This window comes from Schistocerca cancellata, chromosome 8 (assembly GCF_023864275.1).
Source record: "Schistocerca cancellata isolate TAMUIC-IGC-003103 chromosome 8, iqSchCanc2.1, whole genome shotgun sequence".
NCBI lineage: Eukaryota > Metazoa > Arthropoda > Insecta > Orthoptera > Acrididae > Schistocerca > Schistocerca cancellata.
In genome coordinates this window covers 376449839-376463030 of record NC_064633.1, presented here as the reverse complement: position 1 = coordinate 376463030, position 13192 = coordinate 376449839, and the positions used below count along the sequence as shown (strand labels likewise).

At 45.0% G+C, this 13192-nt stretch overlaps 1 protein-coding gene across 1 annotated transcript in view; it reads right to left on the bottom strand.

Annotated features, from left to right (window-relative positions):
• Positions 1–666: 666 nt before the first annotated feature.
• Positions 667–13192, bottom strand: part of LOC126095294 (uncharacterized) — a 41913-nt gene continuing 29387 nt past the window's right edge. The window contains exon 4 of the mRNA XM_049910077.1: positions 667–904. Coding sequence (XP_049766034.1) covers positions 770–904 — 135 coding nt within the window. The 3' untranslated portion in view covers positions 667–769. The remainder of the gene's footprint in view (positions 905–13192) is intronic.

Genomic DNA, 13192 nt, shown 5'->3' with positions numbered 1-13192 from the left:
GGAGACAGAATAAATGAATGGGGCTCTCAAGGGTGCGTCTATAATTTGGAGGAACAGAATCTATATCTTTCAAGTTATCTGTTTTGTTTAGTAGTCTCTTCGGACAGGAAAGATTAACCATGTCTGTGCTGTGTTTTAGATCGTTTTTTGAACGCGGAGGATGATGAGAAAATTAGTGTTTAACGTCCCGTCGATATCGTGGTCATTATAGACAGAGAACACGCTCGGATTAGGAAAGGACGGGGAAGGAAATAGGCCGTGCCCTTTCAAAGGGACTATTCTGGCATTTGCCTGAAGCGGTTTAGGGAAAACATAAATCAGGATGGCCGGATTCTTGTTGGAACCGCTGTTCTTCCGAATGCAAGTCCACCTCACTCTGTTTCTTGAATATGGGATGAATTGTTTTATACGAGACAGTGAGTCGACAGTGCGAGTGCATCAGGCTACTGTGCCGTTGTTAAGTTGGCTGCAATGTTGGTACTGCAGACAGAAGCGCAAGCTGATCTGATTCTGTAGGCGGGAGCGATGCTCCAGATCCGCATGCATGCTGATCGCTGATGCTACGTTAACAATATAATAAGGGTAACACAGGTGTTTATTGCACAGTATTACATGAAATTCGTCCTGAGTATGCCGAACATAGTGTTTAAATAAAGCTTTCGTGAGCGTGCGTACAAGCGTGGCGTGGGAGAGACTGTTGACAGGCAGGAAGCTGGGCTCTCGGTTAATTTGTGGTGAGGGCAGTGGCTGGTGAGGAGGTGGTGCCCGGCTAGCGCATAGGGCGGTCCATCTCCTCGCCGAGCGGCTTGGAGAACTCTGAGCAGCGGCGGAAGGCGCGACGGCCAGTCTCGTCTCGCCAGTAGCTGAGCGCCGCGTCCCAGTACAGCGGGTGCAGGTCCAGCTGCTGCAACAACAACCACAACACGTGTAGCACCTGCGGCACACCAGCAAAGCACTACCATCTGTCCACGATAGGAAGACCCTTTTTCCTAGCGCTGCCGGTAGCGGAGAAACTCGCCACTACTTAGAAGATATCCAATTGTCTCCGAGCGCCACCCATATTTCCGCCGCATGTCCCCTTCGTATGCTCGCAAAACACGGGTAATGGTGCCAGCACTGCGGGAAGGGGTCTGCGCTACAACTACATCTACGTGACTACTCTGCACTTCACAATTCTGGCAGAGGGTTCGTCGAAACACCTTCGAACTATTTCTCTGCCGTTCCACTCTCGAACAGGGCGCGGGAAAAAGGAACACTTAAATTTTTTCGTGCGAGCTCTGGTTCCTCTTACTTTATGACACCGATCATTTCTCTCTATGTAGGTTGGCACCAACAAAATATTTTCGCATTTGGAGGACAAACGCTCGCATCCTCGCGGCAGTCACACACTGAGGTGACAAAAGTTATGGGATACCTCCCAGTATCCTCCTTTTGCCCGGCGTAGTGCAGCAGAAATAATGAGCCATGCTGCCTCTATGGCCGTCCATAATTGCAAAAGTGTTGCCAGTGCACAAACTGACCTCTCACTTATGTTCCATAAATGTTGGATGGGATTGATGTCGGGCAATCTGGGTGGCCAGATTATTCGCTCGAACTGTCCAAAATATTCTTCAAACCAATCGTAAACAATTGTGGACGGGTGAAATGGCGCACTGCGACCCATAAAAATTGAAGTCCGTGATTGGTCCAAGTATCCGAACTTAATCATTTCCAGTCAGTGATCGGTTCAGCTGATTACAGGACCCAGTCCATTCCATGTAACACAACCCACACCATTGTGGAGCCACCATCAGCTTGCACATTGTATTGTTGACAACTTGGGTCCATGGTTTCGTGGGGTTTGTGTCACATTTGAACCTTACCATCAGTTCTTACCAACTGAAATCGGGACTCGTCTGACCAGGCCACAGTTTTCCAGTCGTCTAGGGTCCAATCGATATGGTCACAACCGAACAGAGATGCTGCAGGCGATGTTGTACTGATAGCAAAGGCATTCGTGTCGGTAGTCCGCTGCTACAGCCCTTTAACGGCAAATTTCGCCGCACTGTCGTAGCGGATATGTTCGTCGTACGTCCCACATTGATTTCTCCGGTTATTCCACGTAGTGTTGCTTGTCTGTTAGCACTGACAACTCTACGTAAACGCCGCTACTCTCTGTCGTTAAGTGAAGGCCACTGCGTTGTCCGAGGTGAGAGACGGCATTGGCGGAAAATTGATTTGCTCAGCATACTTGACACTGCTGATCTCGGAATATTGAATTCCTTAACGATTCCGAAATGAAATGTTCCAAGCGTCTAGCTCCCACTACCATTCCGCGTTTTCAATATGTATGCGATAGTACCGCCATGTGTACATGTGCATCTCGCTATCCCATGACTTTGGTCACCTCAGTGTTATGGAGGGGCATTGCACGTCCGTGTCGTTCCTTACGGACACCGCGAGAAGGGTCTTCATGTTGTGGACAAATACTACTTTCTACACTGCTAGACAGCTGCCAAAGAACATCATTTACGTCTGCATCTACAGTCTGCAAACCACTCCGAAGTGTATGGCAGAGGTTACTACCCATTTACCAGTCGTTAGGGCTTTTTCCTGTTTCATTCACATATAGAAAGCGGGAGGAATGATTGCTTAAACGCATCTGTGCGTGCTGTAATTACAACTTGCCCTCCCGATCGCTACGGGTGCGACGCAGAGGGCGTTGTAGTATACATCATCCGTCCAAAAAGTCTCTAGACTGATCTTGTTCCTGGCTGTACGCAGTATCTGTGCAGTAGCTACGGTGGTATCTTGAACTAACAACTGTGAACGACAAATGTGCATGAGGCCAGTTGGTTGTGAGCAGACTTTTTTAAGCAGTGGACGTGCGAACGTAGTGTGTCAACGTTGTTGCGTCACAAATCGCTATGTAGCAACATCTCTAAACCAACTGTTCAAGCAAGACATCCTCCATACTGTTTCGAAGAGCAGAAAGTGTGTGCAAAGTTTGTCCTGTACACCTTGACTCCCGAACAAAAAAACGATGCGTGATCGCCTGCCGCGATCTTTCTGAAATTCGGAACATGGTCTATTCTGTTATGGAAAAGATTATAGCGGGTGACAAAACTTGGTGTTACCAGTAAGTGCAGAAACCGGCAATATTCCAATACAACATTAACAGTGTGCAGCTTCACATAGTTACGTTGATTAAATATCTAGGTGTAATGTTGCAAAGCGATGTGAAATGGAACAAGCACGTTAAGGACTGTAGTAGGGAAGGTGAATAGTAGACTTCAGTTTATTGGGAGAATTTTAGGAAAGTGGCCGAAGAGGAAGGAGACCACATATAGGACATTAGTGCGACTCATTCTTCAGTATTGCTCCAGTGTTTGGGATCCGGACCAGGTCGGATTGAAGGAAGAAATCGAAGCAGTTCAGATGCAGGCTGCTATATTTGTTACAGGCAAGTTCGAACAACACACAAGTACAGTATAACCTTGTTAGCGCGAACTCGCGCAGGATGAACTCGGGGTTAACACGAAAAAAATATTGGCGCCGGCAGAAATGCATTACTTCTTATGAAAAGTTCTATCGGTTAATAAGAATTTCGGTTAAGACAAATTACGAACTCTTTTTCAATCCCTAGCGTAATTAAATTTCATTGTAACACCCACTTCCGATGCTACAGTACTTTGAAGTGTTATTTTTTCCCGAAATGAATGCAAGAAATGTAACCATAAAGCTAACTAACCCATTGTTGACTCGCTTCTCACGTATTGTAGGTCGGCAGCCGCGATAAACACCTCAACAATCAGCGAGTACGATACATTTTAAGTAAATTCAATAATGTGTGCATTAACATTCAGAAACATATTCGATGCGAGGCGTTCTTTTAGTCGCAGCCAAATCGAGCTAGAATTCTAGATAGAAATCTGCAAAAGGTAGCACGCGAAACATGGCAGAGAGGAAACAGACAGCTCTAAATATGCAGGTGAACCATAAGATTCTAGGTGACGTGGACCGTGGTAGAAAGAAAACGGCAATTGCTGAGTAACTTGGAAGTTCCAAATTACTTTATCTACTATAATTAAGAATCGAGAAAAAAATCATTAGTGCTACAGCATCAGGTTCCGGAGACAAATGTAAACGCTTGGTAGCGCCAAGTATGAAGACATCGAGAAGTTACTGCTAGTATGGGTCAATCATATGCGCGCATCTAACATACCTTTAAGTGGCCCTATAATTCAGTCAAAAGCAAATGAAATTGCCAAAAATGTAGGCATAGAAGATTTCAGTTTTCCTGCTGGTTGGCTGTAACGGTTCCAAAAGAGACATTCAATTTCATCTGTGCAAATTTATGATGAAGTAAATGAAGTTGATGAAGAAAGTGCGAGCAGCTGGTCGCATGAATACGTCAGAGTGAGGGAAAAGCGTGCCTCGTGTGATGTGTTCAGTACGGACGCAATTGCACTTTCCTACAAACTTTTTCCAAATCGCACCATGGGGATAAAAGGTGATAAGTGTCACAGTGGAGCACGCAGCGGCAAAAAACGTGTGACTGATACCCTCGTATGTAATGCGGACGGCAGTGAGAAGTTTTGTCCCTGAGCTATCGGTATGTTTTAAAGACATAAATATGGTCACTTCACCTAGCGTCTACTCTCACCGTAAAAAAGCTGGGATCGACGGCACATCATTTCGCAAATGGCTTCTTCGTTTCAACAGTGGAATGGTTGCTCAAAGCAGACTGTGGACGTATGTAATGCTCGTAACGTACATGATCTGAACCTAAGCAACATAAAGGTTCAGTTTTTCCCACCAATCGCGACAAGCACCTTCAGCCCTTGGATCAAGGCATCATTTCTCTCATGAAGAGAGCTTACCGCAAGCGACTTGCAAGAGCTGCATTTGTGCTGCTGGAAACCGTACTGTAAACCCAAATTGGTATCTGTCTGACGCAATATAAGCCTTCGCAGCAGCCTCGAACTCCCTGCCGTCACATCATAGACAGAAGTGCTTTAACACAGCCTGGAGAGATAGTAACACTGAAGATGTCCACGAGTTAGAAGAATCTGATGTGCCAAAAGCTGTGCAAGGAGAGTCGTGAGAAGAAAGTGAGGAGGAGGAGGAGGAGAAGAATACTGACACCATTCCGACTACTCGTCAGGAGATGTTCACAGCCTTGGGCGGTTTAGAACGATTTGCTTCAACATCTGAGATCACTACTGAGTTTACGAACGCTATAGTTACAGTTGACTGTGAAATTACAAGATATTTACGTTCGCGTGAACGTCATCGAACCAAGCTTGAATTTTTTTTCCAAGAAAACAGTGTAATTTGCGAATGCTTGTACTTTTACAGTCACTTTATGGCAGTGGCGGCCGCTGAGGCATTCCATTGACGGCGCCAAAAAAAGCTTAGTATGGTGGCATCGAACGTATTACGGAATTTTGTTGGTAATTCATATACACTACTGGCCATTAAAATTTCTACACCAAGAAGAAATGCACATGATAAACGGGTATTTATTGGACAAATATATTATATTAGAACTGACATGTGATTACATTTTCACTCAATTTGGGTGCATAGATCCCGAGAAACCAGTACCCAGAACAACCACCTCTGGCCCTAATAACGGCCTTGATATGCCTGGGCATTGAGCCAAACAGAGCTTGGATGGCGTGTACAGGTACAGCTGCCCATGCAGCTTCAACACGATACCACAGTTCATCAAGAGTAGTGACTGGCGTATTGTGACGAGCCAGTTGCTCGGCCACCATTGACCAGACGTTTTCAATGGGTGAGAGATCTGGAGAATGTGCTGGCCAGGGCAGCAGTCGAACATTTTCTGTATCCAGAAAGGCCCGTACAGGACCTGCAACATCCTGCTGAAATGTAGGGTTTCGCAGGGATCGAATGAAGGGTAGAGCCACGGGTCGTAACACATCTGAAATGTAACGTCCACTGTTTAAAGTGCCGTCAATGCGAACAAGAGGTGACCGAGACGTGTGACCAATGGCACTCCATACCATCACGCCGGGTGATACGCCAGTATGGCGATGACGAATATACGCTTCCAATGTGCGTTCACCGCGATGTCGCTAAACACGGATGCGACCATCATGATGATGTAAACAGAACCTGGATTCATCCGAAAAAATGACGTTTTGCCATTTGTGCACCCAGGTTCGTCGTTGAGTACACCATCGCAGGCGCTCCTGTCTGTGATGCATCGTCAAGGGTAACTGCAGCCATGGTCTCCGAGCTGATAGTCCGTGCTGCTGCAAAAGTCGTCGAACTGTTCGTGCAGATGGTTTTTGTCTTGCAAACGTCCCCATCTGTTGACTCAGGGATGGAGACGTGGCTGCACGATCCGTTACAGCCATGTGGATAAGATGCCTGTCATCTTGACTGCTAGTGATACGAGGCCGTTGGCATCCAGCACGGCGTTCAGTATTACCCTCCTGAACCCATCGAATCCATATTCTGCGAACAGTCATTGGATCTCGACCAACGCGAGCAACAATGTCGCGATACGATAAACCGCAATCGGGATAAACTACAATCCGACCTTTATCAAACTCGGAAACGTGATGGTACGCATTTCTCCTCCTTACACGAGGCATCACAACAACGTTTCACCATGCAACGCCGGTCAACTGCTGTTTGTGTATGAGAAATCGGTTGGAAACTTTCCTCGTGTCAGCACGTTGTAGATGTCGCCACCGGCGCCAACCTTGTGTGAATGCTCTGAAAAGCTAATCATTTGCATATCACAGCATCTTCTTCCTGTCGGTTAAATTTCGCGTCTGTAGCACGTCATCTTCGTGGTGTAGCAATTTTAATGGCCAGTAGTGTATTTCATAAGATATTATATCAAACAAAACGTACAGGAAAACGGAAATAAACACTTATTACAAGAGCGCCCTTCTTATTTTATTTCAGAAAGGATGGTATCACACGCTTACAAAGCATCTCTTTTTTAAAAATGGTTCAAATGGCTCTAAGCACTATGGGACTTAACATCTGAGGTCATCAGTCCGCTAGACTTAGAACTGCTTAAACCTAACTAACCTAAAAATATCACACACATCCATGCCCGAGGCAGGATTTGAACATGCGACCGTAGCAGCAGCGCGGTTCCGGACTGAAGCTCCTAGAACCGCTCGGCCACAGTGGCCGGCTCTTTTTTATGCCCATCAAGAATTCGTGGTTTCTTGGCAGGCATCGTTTCGTCATTTTCGAAACTAGTCTCGTTAAGGGTGGAGTCAATGTCACCTCTGATGTTTTGCATTACCGCTTCAAAGTTCTGGATGTCTTGCTTTGCTTTGATCGGTTCATTTATCTTCTTCTGAAAAGAAAGTACGTCTGCATGAGGCATTATGATTTAGAAAAATGATAATCAGAAGACGAATTCATTATTTTGCAGTTTTGTTGGTATGGACCAACTTTTTCAATAGTAGAAGATAGTTTTATGCTCTTACTTGTTTCAATAACAGTAAAAAAAAAAAACCTGTTTTCAGAAACATGCTTACTACTCGCGAATGATTATTCCATCTCGTGACACACACACAGGGCAAGCTTTTTTCAATAATTCTATGTAACACTTTTGATCTCAGTGGCGAGTTAAAAAAAGGAAGAAGAAATACCTGAAAGGAGTGCAAAAATGATGCAGGCTTGGCGAATAACAGAAGCTGCCGCAGACGTAAGGTTGAACTGATACGCATAACAATGTATGTTGTTTGCATTTGGGTACTTGTTTTTAATTAATTTCTGAATCCCGTTCGACCTGCCGCTCATAACGTTTGCATCAGCTTTTAGTTTTGCACGGTCATCGCCAATTAATGGTTCAATTTCTTTTAGAATACTCTCAGCTATAGTATGAGCATTCTGACTTTCTGGATTAACAAATTTCTAAAATCTTTCAACAGTTTTTCCCTCAACAACATAACGCAAAACAATAACCAATTGAAATTCGCACGACACATTTATAGTTTCATCCACGATTATTGCAACATATTCAGCATGTTTTATCTCTTTACGAACTTCATCACGGTACACTTCAAACTGCATTGCATTAGTTCGTTCTGAACAGTCTTAGAAATGCCTTTGAACACTGATGCTTGACTGAGATGAACTTGAAGATCTTTATCCAATTTCGCGCTGAACTGAATTAGCTCACGAAAAATCCCCTCATTTCGAGAGGTATCAGATTCATCGTGACACTTGAGACCCAATTTCAAAGCACCAGAGAACCGAATACAGTTTACAATTAAATTCAATATATATCTATTATTTTCTACACGTTTGATGTGGCTGTCAGTTGTTTATCTACACTCCTGGAAATGGAAAAAAGAACACATTGACACCGGTGTGTCAGACCCACTATACTTGCTCCGGACACTGCGAGAGGGCTGTACAAGCAATGATCACACGCACGGCACAGCGGACACACCAGGAACCGCGGTGTTGGCCGTCGAATGGCGCTAGCTGCGCAGCATTTGTGCACCGCCGCCGTCAGTGTCAGCCAGTTTGCCGTGGCATACGGAGCTCCATCGCAGTCTTTAACACTGGTAGCATGCCGCGACAGCGTGGACGTGAACCGTATGTGCAGTTGACGGACTTTGAGCGAGGGCGTATAGTGGGCATGCGGGAGGCCGGGTGGACGTACCGCCGAATTGCTCAACACGTGGGGCGTGAGGTCTCCACAGTACATCGATGTTGTCGCCAGTGGTCGGCGGAAGGTGCACGTGCCCGTCGACCTGGGACCGGACCGCAGCGACGCACGGATGCACGCCAAGACCGTAGGATCCTACGCAGTGCCATAGGGGACCGCACCGCCACTTCCCAGCAAATTAGGGACACTGTTGCTCCTGGGGTATCGGCGAGGACCATTCGCAACCGTCTCCATGAAGCTGGGCTACGGTCCCGCACACCGTTAGGCCGTCTTCCGCTCACGCCTCAACATCGTGCAGCCCGCCTCCAGTGGTGTCGCGACAGGCGTGAATGGAGGGACGAATGGAGACGTGTCGTCTTCAGCGATGAGAGTCGCTTCTGCCTTGGTGCCAATGATGGTCGTATGCGTGTTTGGCGCCGTGCAGGTGAGCGCCACAATCAGGACTGCATACGACCGAGGCACACAGGGCCAACACCCGGCATCATGGTGTGGGGAGCGATCTCCTACACTGGCCGTACACCACTGGTGATCGTCGAGGGGACACTGAATAGTGCACGGTACATCCAAACCGTCATCGAACCCATCGTTCTACCATTCCTAGACCGGCAAGGGAACTTGCTGTTCCAACAGGACAATGCACGTCCGCATGTATCCCGTGCCACCCAACGTGCTCTAGAAGGTGTAAGTCAACTACCCTGGCCAGCAAGATCTCCGGATCTGTCCCCCATTGAGCATGTTTGGGACTGGATGAAGCGTCGTCTCACGCGGTCTGCACGTCCAGCACGAACGCTGGTCCAACTGAGGCGCCAGGTGGAAATGGCATGGCAAGCCGTTCCACAGGACTACATCCAGCATCTCTACGATCGTCTCCATGGGAGAATAGCAGCCTGCATTGCTGCGAAAGGTGGATATACACTGTACTAGTGCCGACATTGTGCATGCTCTGTTGCCTGTGTCTATGTGCCTGTGGTTCTGTCCTTACAGATAATACTGTGCTCACAGCTATATATAGTCAATTACCTGGCCTCACAATAACTACAATGAGTTTGTACAGAACTGTATTACATGAATGTAACGAGTATAAACAGAAATATTACACTGTTGTTTGGAGAACAGATGCTCAACAGGTGGTGGACACATTAGTATTGTTTTTGTTCTGTAGCAACAGCCCTGCTGTTAGGAAATATACCAATATTGAAATAATGCTTCTTAGGGGCATAATTATATTCAAATTATGTAGAGCTATTTATAACGATATTTAAGTGTATTATTTCTGTATTCGATTTAAGTAAGCATTAATTTACGTTTAAGAATGCATTAGCATTAACTTGCAGAAAGCTTGCAAAACTGGATTACAAGGAATTTGTGCCCCAATGTATTCTAACATGATCGCTAGATCGCAGATCGTGCTTCTATAGGTTCTGCACTTTACTGCTCCCTGGCGGAAGGAAATGATGGATGAAACAGAAATGAGACGAAATAGAGAAAATGGAGAAAGAGGGTAAGCACGAAATTATGTATAGACTGACTAGTGAGATAGTTTTTGAACGTAAAAGAAAGAGGAATAATATGGAAATAGAAAGAGCGGATGGTACTCTAGCAGGAGAACCACAGGAGGTTTTGAACAGATGGCAAGAATATATTGAATGTCTGTATAAGGGGGATGAAATGCAAAGAGAAATTAAGGTTGAAGAGGAGCAATATGTGCCGGAAGATGGAAAGGGATTCACCATCTTGGAAGCAGAAGTAGAAAAGGCGCTTAAGGAGGTGAAGAATAGGAAGGCATGTGGAATTGATGATTTGCCAGGAGAACTGTTGAAGAGTCTGGGGAACAAGGCAAGAAAAGAAATAGTCTACCTCTGTAACGAGATATATGACAAAGAGGAATGGCCTGAGGACTTCCTTGCAACAGTTATGATACCAACAGAGAAAAAGAGAAACACTAAAAAATGTGAAGAGCATCGGACCATCAGTCTAATTTCTCATGCAGCTAAAGTCTTGCTGAGAGTGTTGAATAGAAGGCTATATGGCAAGCTGGATAGAGGGACTGCAGAGGAGCAGTTCGAATTTAGAAAAGGAAGAGGAACAAGAGATACTATTGGCTTGTTAAGAACTATAGGGGAAAGATATATGGAAAAAAGGTAGAGAAATCTTTGTTGTTTTTATAGATTTAGAAAAGGCTTTTGACAGAGTTCAGTGGAATAAGCTGATGGATATTTTGAAGAGGAAAGGAGTAGATTGGAAAGGGAGACGACTGATACAGAATCTATATTTACACCAGAAAGTAAGGATAAGGACTGGAAATGAAATGTCAGAAGGAAGCAGCATTGGACGAGGTGTTAGACAAGGTTGTTGCCTTTCCCCACTGTTGTTTAACGCATACCTTGAAGAGATTATTGTGAAAGGCTTAGATGGGAAAAGAGGAATATGTATTGGTGGAAAGAGAATAGAAGGTATAAGATTTGCTGATGAGATGGTATTAGTGGCAGGAAGAGAGCGGACAGTGAATACCATGCTGAAAGATCTGAATCAAGCTTGTGTGGAATATGGGATGTGAATAAACACAGCAAAAACACGGAGTATGGTCATCAATACAAGACGCAGACTGTCCAATATTAAAATAGGACAATCTGCCATTAGCCAAGTAAGTGCATTTAAATATCTTGGAAGCACAATAACTGAAGAGTTGAGATGTCACCAGGAGGTGAAAACTCGAATTGCCATAGCGAAGGAGGTATTCAACAAGAAGAGGAGACTTATGTGGCAAAGCAGATAAAGATCTAAGGAAAAGGCTTGGCAAATGTTTTGTCTGGTGTGTGGCACTATATGGGGCAGAAACATGGACGCTGAGACGAGAGGATCAAAGAAGGATAGAAGCATTTGAGATTGGATGAGGAGAAGTAGAGAATAAGCTGGATGGAAAGAGTGAGTAATGAAAGAGTATTGGAAAGTGTTGGTGAGAGAAGATGTCTGCTGAAGGTTGTAAGAGAAACGAAAAAGAACTGTTTGGGACATTCATTCAGACGGGAGTGCTTGCTAGCAGATGATTTGGAAGGATTGGTTTGTGGGAGAAGACTGAGAGGAAGAAGGAGATACAAGATGATAGACGACATAAAGGGAAGAGGAAATTATCAGACCTGAAGAGGATGGCAGAAGACCGGACAGCCTAGAGAACTACCAAGTGAAAACCTGGCTTTTGGCAGAACACTGATGATGATGGCGGAAGGAACGTAAAGCTCTGAATCAGACCAGCTGTGGCTCCATCTCCACCTTTAGAAGCGAGTAGCAACCGGCGGCCGAGCCTTTCACACAGCGCTTATGGGGACAGATGGTGCCATTCTGCAGTTGGCTCCAAGGTTCAGAAAACTCTCGCGAGAGCACGCGCAGAAAAAAGCCCTCTTCAAATCAGAAAATACATATCCCTTGCTTTATAGTGTTATAAGTCTACAGTAATGTAAAGTGATTGATACTGCAATGTTTTACGTATCACTGCTCTACTTTATATGATAGTATTAAAATCTGTGTTTTTCACCTAATACGCACTCTTGATTTTTTGGTCCTTTCGGATTCGTGTTAACGAGGTTGTACTGTACTACGGAGATGTTTCGGGATCGAATGGGAATCGCTGGAGGAACACCATTCAGAAAATTTAGAGAACCGGCATTTGAAGCTGACTGCAGAACGATTGTACTGCCGCCAAAGATAAGATTAGAGAAATTAGGCTCGTAAGGAGAGATACAGATAGTCATTTTTACCTCGTTCTATTTGCAAGTGGAACGAGGAAGGAAATGACTAGCAGTGGTACATTGTACCCGCCGACAGGGACCCTACAGAAACTTGCGGAGTGTGTATGTAGATGTAGGCAGATGTAGAACCTATGATAAAACGACAAAGTGCAGGTCAACGCTTGGCGAAATAACTGACATTGAAGCCAATATGACGTGCTGGTTGAACAAAAGGACTTTCCTGACACTTTCAAGTGAATGTACGAACGTTCTGTGCAGTTGTACTCAAGTGGAGGGGGGGGGGGGCAGTCTATGTAGAACACCTGAAGCATTAAAACCATCTTTTTTTACGTTTCTCCATTTTTTTTATTAATCTAGTCTCGAAACCTTTTGGACAGAAGGGGTATTCCTGGATTTATCACTTGAAGTCGATTCTAGAAACCCTCTAAGTTCGCTTTCACAGGATAGTTCGTATCTATTTCAAAGAGTCTGCCAGTTTAATTCTTTCAGCGTCTTGGTGATATTCTCCCATAGGTCAAACAAATGCTTGACCATTCGTATTGCGTTTCTTTGTGTACGTTCACTATCCATTGTTAGTCCTATTCATTACGGGTCCCATAGACTTGGCAATATTCTAGGATGGGTCGCACGAGTGCTTTGTATGCAAATCACCTTCGTGGACGATTTGCATTTCCCTACTGTGCTACCAATGAACTGCAAGTAAGCCACATGCGTTACCTACGAGTGAGATTACGTAATTGCTCTATTTCATACGCTTACAAATTTTTACACCCAGGTATATGTATGA